This window comes from Hylobates moloch, unplaced genomic scaffold (assembly GCF_009828535.3).
Source record: "Hylobates moloch isolate HMO894 unplaced genomic scaffold, HMol_V3 SCAFFOLD_1756, whole genome shotgun sequence".
In the NCBI taxonomy this organism is placed as follows: domain Eukaryota; kingdom Metazoa; phylum Chordata; class Mammalia; order Primates; family Hylobatidae; genus Hylobates; species Hylobates moloch.
In genome coordinates, this window is record NW_026654031.1 from 1 (window position 1) to 10,070 (window position 10,070).

General features: G+C 58.9%; 1 protein-coding gene across 6 annotated transcripts; it reads right to left on the bottom strand.

The window, feature by feature from the left end:
- Positions 1 to 15: 15 nt before the first annotated feature.
- Positions 16 to 10,051, bottom strand: LOC116464792 (ATPase family AAA domain-containing protein 3B). 6 transcript variants are annotated; one of them, XM_058435171.1, is made up of 10 exons: positions 9,812 to 10,046; positions 9,528 to 9,597; positions 7,057 to 7,158; positions 6,340 to 6,396; positions 5,943 to 6,068; positions 5,496 to 5,620; positions 4,249 to 4,300; positions 2,873 to 2,964; positions 1,776 to 1,890; positions 16 to 1,645 (listed from the first exon to the last, which is right to left on the bottom strand). In XM_058435171.1, exons 1-10 carry the CDS (start codon positions 9,958 to 9,960, stop codon positions 1,361 to 1,363), a joined length of 1,173 nt encoding a protein of 390 aa, XP_058291154.1. In that variant the 5' UTR covers positions 9,961 to 10,046; the 3' UTR covers positions 16 to 1,360. The 6 variants fall into 6 exon arrangements, with proteins under 6 accessions (XP_058291154.1, XP_032003943.1, XP_032003940.1 ...); XM_032148052.2 differs by having other exon boundaries at positions 17 to 1,645; positions 7,003 to 7,158; positions 9,812 to 10,051; XM_032148049.2 differs by having other exon boundaries at positions 17 to 1,645; positions 2,873 to 2,943; positions 7,003 to 7,158.
- Positions 10,052 to 10,070: the final 19 nt, after the last annotated feature.

Sequence of the window (10,070 nt, forward strand, 5' to 3'; positions counted from 1 at the left end):
GGAGTGCAGTGGCACAATCACAGCTCACTGCAGCCTCCACCTCCTTGACTCAAGTGATCCTCCCACCTCAGCCTCCCAGGCTGCTGGCATTACAGGCATGCGCCACCAGGTCCAGCTAATTTTTTATTTTTTGTTGAGATGGGGTCTTGCCTTGCTTTCCAGGCTGGTCCTGAACCCCTGGCTTCAAATAATCTGACGACTTGGCGTCCCCAAATGCTGGGAATACAAGCATCAGCCACCAGCACACCCGGCCTCTGCTTTCTTAGTTGTGGAAACAGACCTGGTTCCAAGTGGGGACGGCCTGGAACAGAGACCTCAGCTGACCCACAAGGACGGGGTTTGAGATCTGGGGCTCTTTGTCACAGCGGCATAACCCAGCCTGTACTGACTAATACAGCTCCCTACATACCTCAGCTCCAACGTTCAAATCAAGGTAGTTGGCTACTTCATTAAGCTGTCACACATTCATTCAAAAGCACTGCTGGATTGAAGGACCAGGTTGTCACACAGACTCTGCAGACCCCAGAGGCGGCGATACCTGTGCGTAGCCAGGGCGCCTTCTGCCCCACAGACCTGGTTTTGCTTTCCCAGCAACCCCCAAAGACTAAAGCTTTCTTTTATTTTGAGATGGAGTCTCAATCTTTGGCCAGGCTGGAGTGTGGTGGTGCGATCTTGGCTCATTGCAACCTCCAACTCCCTGGGTCAAGCAATTCTTCTGCCTCAGCCTCCCAAGTGGCTGGGATCACAGGCATGTGCCACCAAGCCCAGCTAATTTTTGTATTTTTAGTAGAGATGGGGTTTCGCCATATTGGCCAGGATGGTCTCAATCCGACCCCGTGATCCGCCTGCCTCAGCCTCCCAAAGTGCTGGGATTGCAGGCGCGAGCCGCCGCGCCTGGCCTGATCAGAGTTCTCTGGATGGCTGCGCCCACACTCCTGTGAGTCTCGGCTCCTCGGCCCTGGAGTATCCACGGAGCAGCAGGAGAGGTGCCTCCGAGGAACAACTGGCAGTGAGGCCACTCCCACACGTGTCTGAGCCCGTCAAGCAGGACCAAGCCAAGGGACCTGGTCCAGGAAACACAATGTCCCTTCACCCCCACCACCCAACTCACACGGGGCCTGTCTTGAGGAGCATTCACACTAGGAGGTGCCTGTTGGCCAAGATGAGTCAGAAGCCTCCAGCCCCACCGGGCAGAGCCCAGGCACCTGAGATGCTGGACTGACTTCCAGAGAGCCCCATGTGACTGTCAGCCACCGACATGGCCCCACCCTCCTGAGGGCATGAGCGGGTGCGCGATGCTGCATGGAGTGGCCTGACTGGGGCAGGGGGCCCTGTGTCACGTCTGTGCACAGAAAACCCCTCAACAGAAGCTCCCGCATGACAAAAGTGCTGGCACAGGCCTGGCGCAACTGAGCATCTCCACAGTAGCTGGGGTCCCGTCTGGGTGGACGTGCCGGAGCCTGGCCTGACTCACCTGCCAGGACAGAGCCAGCTGTGCGATCTCTCGGCCCGACATGCCCTCTGTCAGCCGAGCGATCTCCGAGCACTTCCTCCCGTAGTCAAACTGGGCCAGCTTCAGGCGCCTGGGGAAGGAGTTCCCAAGTGAGCCAGCCAAGACTGCGGATCCCACACCACGAGGTGGAGGCTAGAAGATAGGCAGCCGGGCTGACACCCACGCCAGATGGTGCCTGGATTGGGGGCTGGATGCGGTGGGACACTTACCGTTTTCCTTCTGTGGCCGGCTTAAGAACATAGTTGTCAAAATACATTCTCACCAGGCGCTCCCGCTCCTCCTGCTGCGGCAGGTCGAAGTGGACCATCACATCGATGCGGCTGTTGATGGCGCAGTCGAACTGCTCAGGCAGATTGCTGGCCAGGACCAGCATGAATCTGTAGGACAGCGATGGGGAAGGAAACACTGGGGCTGGCGGCTGAGCTGTCCCGAGGGCAACGGGGGCTCCACAGCCCCCTCAGGGAGACTTCCTGGGAGAATCTAAAGCAGCAGCTTGTGAGCACAGGAAACGGGGAGACTGCGGGCACAGCCCTGGTCACCCGCCTGCCTGCCCCACCACACCCAGCTGTCCCCCTGCCCGGCTTCCTGGGCCTCTGTTCTCACCCTGTGTGGCACTTCCCCGCTGACCCTCGCCCAGCCTGATAGGCAGCGCTGGGAACGCCACTCCCTCCTGCTACCTGAGCCCCGCTGTGCTCAGAGCAGAGATGCGGGACCCAGAGTCCATGTCAAGATTACGGCCACGCGAGCCAGGAGCAGGACCTCGGGGGTCCGGGTTCAGCAGAGCCTCAGCAGGGCCCCAGCTTTGCCTCTCTCGGAAGAACCTAAGTCAGGGCTCCAGGGAGCATCTACCGGCAGCAGCTGAGCCAGTGAGCCCAACATGCCTGAGGAGCTAGCCACGGCCGACCGGCAGGACTTGATCCTCCGTGTGACACATGACTGGGGCTGAAGGGGCCTAGGAGACCAAGAAAACTCAAAATTAAGGGATTTGGGAGGGACGAGGGAGCCTGGACACAGGGCCGGTCACCCTACTGGGGACCTCTGGGCGGCAGCAATCAGACCACCTCCCTTGCAGGCACAAGACCGCAGAAACCTAGGGGCACAGGGACCTGCAAGCTGGGGCGGTGGCACACAGGGCCGTGAGGACAGGACTGACCCCAGCTCTGCCCGGGAGGCCCCCCCATGTTCCTCAATGACACCCCATGCTGTCCCGAGCTGGGCTGTTCCCAGGGGACATCTGAGGTGGGCACATTGAGGCCACAGGTGGTGCCCAGCACTGTGAGCCAGGGACCCTCAGTGGGAACCAAGGGCGACAGCTGCACAGCCCTGACCGGGGGCCCAGGACCCGAGAGGCTCCCTCACTTGTTGCTGTGCTGGCCCATGTGGTACAGGAAGGCGTTCAGTGTGGCTCTGAGGTCGTTGTTTATCTCCTCCTGCAGAGAGAAGGTTCCAGCCTTAGGAACCAGAAGCAAAGCCTTGTAAACAGCAGAAGGTCCTACAGGCCTCCCTCCTGCAGGGAGCAGGGACGCAGTGACACTTTCATGAATCTGAACTCAAAATCCTGACCAGGGTCAGTGGCAGTGGCTCACGCATGTAACCCAGCATTTTGGGAGGCCAAGGTGGGCAGATCACCTGAGGTAGGGAGTTTGAGACCAGCCTGGCCAACATGGTGAGTGAGACCCCGTCTGTACTAGAAATACAAAAATTAGCCAGGCGTGGTGGCACACCTGCAATCTCAAGCTACTTGGGAGGCTGAGGCACGAGAATTGCTAAAAAATAAAAAATACGTTGAAAAAAAAAAGTCTGACTGAGGACTCATGTCTTTAATCCCAGCACTTCAGAAGGTCGAAGCAGTCAAATGTCTCGCTTTTTGTTTTTGAGATGAAGTCTTGTTCTGTCTCTCAGGCTGGAGTGCAGTGGCACGATCTCGGCTCACTGCAACCTCTGCCTCTTGGGTTCAAGCGATTCTCCTGCATCAGCTTCCTGAGCAGCTGGGATTACAGGCGTGCACCACGACACCCGGCTAATTTTTGTATTTTTACTATAGACGGGGTTTCACCATATTGACCAGGCTGGTCTTGAACTCCTGACCTCGTCATCCACCTGCCTTGGCCTCCCAAAGTGCTGGGATTACACGCGTGAGCCACTGTGCCAGGCCAAGGCCAGTGAATCTCTTTAGTTCAGAAGTTTGAGCCCTGCCTGGACAATGTGGGTACACTCCATCTCTACTAACGTTACAAAAAAATTAGCCGGGTGTGTTAGTGTGCCTCTGCAATCCCAGCTTCTCGGGAGGCTGAGGCAGGAGGATTGCCTGAGCTCCAGAGTTCGAGGCTGCAGTGAGCTGTGTCGCCCCTGCACTCCAGCCTGGGCGACAGAGACTCTAACTTAAAATAATAATTGTATGGCTGGTGGATCACGCATGTAATCCCAGTATTTTGGGAGGCCAGGTGGGCAGATCATTTGAGGTCAGGAGTTCTCAACCAGCCTGACCAACATGGTGAAACCCCAGCTCTACTAAAAATACAAAAAACTTAACTGGGTGTGGTGGCAAACGTCTGTAATCCCAGCTACTCAGGGGGCTGAGGCAGGAGACTAGCTTGAAGCCAGGAGGCAGAGGTTGCAGGGAGCCAAGATTGCGCCACTGCAAGCCAGCTTAAGGGCTGCAGCCTGGCCCAAGATGACAGCCGCGCCCACCCCACCACCCGACGGTGGCCAGACAGAGGCTTAGTGACACTCACGGAGGCTCGCTTCCGAAGGAAGGCGTCTGCTTCATCCATGAAGAGCAGGAGGCTGTGAACAAGAGGGCGGCCAAGCGGGGCGAGAGTGACGCCAGGAGCAGCCCACAGCAGTGTCTGGCTGCGGTGGGAGCAGGCCAAGCAGGCAGATCCCCACGGGGTGCAGCCTCTGCCCCATCAGAGCCCTAGGTCCTGAACTCGACAGAAGCCGATCAGCCTGGCCTCTGGGCAGCTGTACACGGCCCAGCCTCAGAAGGCCCTGGGAAGCCAACCACACAGGGATGACAGACTCCACCCCGCAGCCTTCACCCACACACCGACCAACCACACACGGGGGACAGACCCCGCCCCGCAGACTTCACCCATACACTGACCCAGTGCAGTGCTCAAGAGTCCACGCAAGGGACAGGGTCTTTTTTTTTTTTTTTTTGAGATGCAGTCTTGCTCTGTTGCCCGGGCTGGAGTGCAGTGGCGCAATCTCGGCTCACTGCAAGCTCTGCCTCCGGGGTTCATGCCATTCTCCTGCCTCAGCCTCCCAAGTAGCTGGGACTACAGGCGCCCGCCACCATGCCTGGCTAATTTTTTGTATTTTTAGTAGAGACGGGGTTTCATTGAGTTAGCCAGGAGGGTCTCAATCTCCTGGCCTTGTATCTGCCTGCTTCGGCCTCCGAAAGTCTGGGATTACAGCCGTGAGCCACCACGCCTGGCACAGGGGCAGGGTCTTCTAAAGTGAAAGGTCAAAGGCCAGAGTGGAGGGTGCCAGCCATGAGGATCATGGTACCAACAAGGACAGCCGAGGCTGCAAGGGTGCCCGAGCCGTGCCCTGCGCGGGGTCACTGTGGGACCTATTGAAGGGTGCGTGCCATGCTGTCTTCAGCTAACTTTCAAATGGTTCTACAGAAAGGAGCCGGTGCCCACGCCCACCTGCACGAGTGTTGGAGGGAGGGCGGCTGTGGAGGAGCCTCCCCTGCAGCTGTGGAGACCCCTCTCCCCCTGCACCCATCCACTTCCCTTCTGTCCTGAGTCAAGTATCCCACTGGCAGCTTCCACACGCTGGGGGCCTTGTGTCCACCAGGGTCCACACTCAGGGGACTTTCCCTCCGAGGGACCCTCCGCTGGGCCTCCTGTGTGGCCACAAGGGCAGAGCTACAGAAAGACAAGGTCCCTGAAAGCCACCTGGACCCCCTTCCCAGAAGGCAGCCTGCTGGGCCGCCATGAAGGGCCTGGTGCGAGCTGTGGGGACGTCTCACCCGCGCCGGCTGGTACTGGCCCAGTCAAAGAGCTTGTGCATGGCGGTCACGCCTTCCCGCCCCATGGGGGCCACGTCCCCGCCTGTCATGATGGCGTAGTCCATGCCTGAGTGCAGGGCGAGTTTCTAGACAAGAAGGGTGAGGGGAGACAGAACAGATGTTCCCTCCGCCTCTGCAAAGCCTGCACACTCCACCTGGAGTGTGGAGGCTCTGCCCGGCGTCCCTGCCTGGCATCCCTGCTTGGAAGCCATGGCCTGCCAGACAGGAGATGTCCCCTGCCTGGAAGATGGGAGGTGCTGCTGCCCACACCAGCACCCTGAGCCTACATGAGGGTGGGCAAAGGCCTAAGGGGGGTCCATTTCCCAGGTGGCTGAGCCCCCCCAGACACCTGCAGGCAGGTGAGACCCCAGCAGCCCCTCGCCCACCTGCGCAGCCAGGCGCTCTCACCTTGGCAAACAGCGTCTTCCCAGTGCCTGGTGGCCCATACAGCAGGATGTGCCTGTACAGGCCCCCGTTCTTCTTGGTGTTCCTTGTTGCTATGGCAATGTCGCGCACCCGCGCTTCAAGGCTGGGCTGCCGGGGAAGACGGGGGCTTGGGGGACACACTCTGCACCCACGGAAGCCTCGGGGGCAGGGGCTGTGGGAAGGCCCTGGTGTGGACTCCGCTCCTTGGGAAGCTGCCCAGATCACGGGCAGCCTATCTATCCCCGGCACGACCAGAGCAGTCACATCTCAGGAGCCAAAAGCTCCTGGGCGCCACCACGAGCCCCAGCAAGGGCCACAGCCCGGCCCAGCTCCGGGGTCCCCTCCCTGCGCCTCCTGGGTCGCAGGCACACCGACTTACACTGAGCACAACACCCTCCAGCGCGTCCTGGGGCCGACTGAGGAGCCGCCGGCTGACCTGCGGAGGGGGAGGGGAAGGGGAAGCGCCATTGGGGCACCTGCCACAGCCACGGAACAGCCACCAATGCACAGACACGCTCCATAACACGCAGAAACGGAACTGCCCCGAAGCACAGCCAAGACTGGCCTGGAGCTGGAACCCCGCCCCGCCGGGAGACCGGGAGGATATTGCTGAGAATAGGGGCATTTTCCGGTTCCTTATTGGCTTTTATTTCCTTAACCACCTATCCAGTGACCTGCGGAGAGCAGGCACCTCGGGGGCTGGTGAGCGGTGCGGCTCCCCAGGGAGGCCGCCAGACACTGTGGCCTGTAGCAGCTTCCCCGACAGACGGCCACACACCCAAGTCCTGGGACTTGCAAGGACCCCAATGTGCTCCCAGGCCCCATCAAGAGCCCTGAGCGGGGAAGACCGAGGCAGACGGGTAAGGGTCTCACTGATGCAGACCCCTAAGGTACAGCGCTGGACAGGAAAACCCACGCGTGAAGTAGCGTGTGGGTGTCCGTTATCCGAGGAAAGGGAAGGGATGGGAGGGTGCGCGTTGGCTGTGCTCGTGGGGCAGAAGGGACTCAGCCAGGAACCGCACTCAGGGAGCCTCGCCGCTACCTGGATGGGGTGCCGCAGCGCCTCTAGCACCGTGATGCGGGAAGTCGCTCTCACAAGGGACGGCTTCCCCAGCCGAGCCTCGATGAAGCGGCCAGTGACGGCTGTCGCATTCTTGGCTGAGTAGACCCCCACAGCCAGCAGCGTCAGCCCAGCCACCTGCAGCAGAGACACCGCACTGGCGCACCGACCCCACCCTCCCTCCCTCCTAGAGTGGGAGATGCACGGGGCTGCCCCCACCCTCTCTCTGCCCGAGGGAGAAGCACAGGGCCATGTGCTGGCCCCACAGGAACCCTAATTCCCGGCCCCGAATCCCACAGCCACCCGGTTACAGGAGGCAGGTGGGGCAGTCATAGCGCCCTCACTCAGAGCCATTTTCTCTGCAACTGTCAGCATAAATCCTACAAAGCCCAGGTCGCTGAGCAGGGCCCTGGGCAGACCCAGCTGGATACGTCACAGGGCCACACTCTCTGGTACATTCTTGACCACTAAAAAAAATATGAAAAAAATTAGCCGGCTGTGGCCGAGCAGGGTGGCTCATGCCTGTAATCCCAGCACTTTGGGAGGCCGAGGCAGGCAGATCATGAGGTCAGGAGATCGAGACCATCTTGGCTAACATGGTGAAACCCTGTCTCTACTAAAAATATAAAAAAATTGGCCAGGCGCGGTGGCTCACGCTTGTAATCCCAGCACTTTGGGAGGCCGAGGCGGGCGGATCACGAGGTCAGGAGATCGAGACCACAGTGAAACCCCGTCGCTACTAAAAATACAAAAAAATTAGCCGGGCGTGGTGGCGGGCGCCTGTAGTCCCAGCTACTCGGAGAGGCTGAGGCAGGAGAATGGCGTGAACCCGGGAGGCGGAGCTTGCAGTGAGCCGAGATTGTGCCACTGCACTCCAGTCTGGGCGACAGAGTGAGACTCCGTCTCAAAAAAAAAAAAAAAAAAATTAGCCGGGCATGGTGGCAGACACCTGTAGTCCCAGCTATTCAGAAGGCTGAGGCAAGAGAATCACCTGAACCCGGGAGGCGGAGCTTGCAGTGAGCCAAGATCCCGCCACTGCAGTCCAGCCTGGGCCACAGAGCGAGGCTCCTTCTCAAAAACAAACAAACAAACAAACAAAAAAAAACAGGAAAAACAAAAAACCAGAAGGCGACCCTGACTCCATTTTGCAAAAACTTTATTCCTTATAAAACCCTGAGAGTTCAAAGTTCACAGAGTCCTCTCTCGTTTAAAGCCTCACTCTTCTGTGGTCAGACTGGAGTGCAGTGGTGCTATCTTGGCTCACTGCAACCTCCGCCTTCCGGGTTCAAGCAGTTCTCCTGCCTCAGCCTCCCAAGTGACTGGGATTACAGGCTCACGTCGCCACGCCCAGCTAATACAGGCGTGTGGCAACACACCCAGCCAATTTTTCTATTTTTAGTAGAGATGGGGCTTCACCATGTTGGCCAGGCTGGTCACAAACTTCTGACCTCAAGTGATCCACTTGCCTTGGCCTCCCAAAGTGCTGGGATTACACGAGTGAGCCACCGGGCCTGGCTTCTTTATTTTTTTTGTCTTTTTTGAGACAGAGTTTCGCTCTTGTTGCCCAGGCTGGAGTGCAATCGTGCGGTTTCAGCTCACTGCAAGCTCCACCTCCTGGGTTCAAGCAATTATCCTACCTCAGCCTCCCAAGTAGCTGGGATTCCAGGCGCACACCACCTTGGCCTGCTAATTTTTGTATTTTTTAGTAGAGATGGGGTTTCACCATGTTGGTCATGTTGGTCTCGATCTCTTGACCTCAGGTGATCTGCCCGCCTCTGCTTCCCAAAGTGCTGGTATTACACACCCAGCCTCTTTTTTTTTTTTTTTTTTGAGATGGAGTCTCGCTCTGTGCCCAGGCTGGGGTGCAGTGGCGGGATCTCGACTCATTGCAACCTCCACCTCCCGGGTTCAAGTGATTCTCCTGCCTCAGCCTCCCGAGATTACAGGCATGTGCCACCACGCCCAGCTAATTTTTTTTTTTTTTTTTCAGTAGAGACGGGGTTTCACTCTGTTAGCCAGGATGATCTTGATCTCCGGACCTCATGATCCGCCTACCTCGGCCTCTGAAAATGCTGGGATTGCAGGCCTGAGCCACCAATGCCCGGCCATTTTTTTCTTGAGACAAGGTCTTATTCTGTCGCCAAGAATGGAGTGCAGTGGTGCGATGTCAGCTCACTGCAGCCCAAACCTCCTGGGCCTAAGTGACCTCCTGCCTCAGCCTCCTGAGGAGCAGGACCACAGGCGCCGCCACAACACCCAGCTAATGTTTGATTTTTCGTAGAGATGGGGTCTCACCTACTGTGTGCCCCAGGCTGGCAACTGCGTTTTCTTCTCCCAGCTCAAGGAGGGAGGAGCAGCCGTGGCCAGCAGATCCAACGTGGGTTTGCTCCGTGCTGGGAGAACTACAGGGCTGTGCAGAGCTGGCAGGGACAGGACCTGGGGTTCCAGGAGGCCCCCACATGCCGCCCCTTAGCCACCTGCCAGCCCTGTTTTATGAGTATGTTTACCGTGGCTGTCACTTTGTCCCAGTCTGTCACAAAGGCACGGAATCCTTCCCCAAACAAGGTGCCAGCCGTCCTGCGGGGAAGGCAGTGGTGTGACCGGGAAGGACATGAAGATCCGTGCCACGCAGCAAGAGCAGGTTGACGGTGAGGCCCTGACATGGCGGCCCAGCCTTGCCAGGACAGAGAGGCAGTTCCCCCATCAAGGAGCCATCCTACGGCAGCCAGGCCTGGAAGAGCTGGAGAGCGCCCTGGGACCAGCGACGGGCCCGGGCCTCGGCAGTGCTCACCTGATGGACTCCAAGACGGTCTGACGGTGCTCGGCCGCCTTCAGGCGGATCTGCTCGCGGATGATGTCCGCATTCTCCCGCTCGGCCTTGGCGCGCGCCCGGGCCTCGGCCTCCACTCGCAGCATCTCGTGCTTGTGCCGCAGCTCCATCTCCCGCTCCACAGTGGCTGCCCCAGAGAGCCAGGGCAGCTCAGCACCACACAGTGCAGCACGTCCACCTACGCCCACACTGTGGACAGGCCCACGCCACGGACAGGCCC

Bases quoted from the DNA above. Each gene is read 5' to 3' on its own strand.
- LOC116464792 (XM_032148052.2), bottom strand. From the start codon at position 9,960: ATGGAGCTGCGGCACAAGCACGAGATGCTGCGAGTGGAGGCCGAGGCC. The intron at 9,598-9,811 runs GTGAGCACTGCC...CCTTCCCCGCAG, and splicing joins ACCGTCTTGGAGTCCATCAG to GACGGCTGGCACCTTGTTTG. The intron at 6,069-6,339 runs GTAAGTCGGTGT...CTTCCCCGGCAG, and splicing joins TGGAGGGTGTTGTGCTCAGT to CCCAGCCTTGAAGCGCGGGT.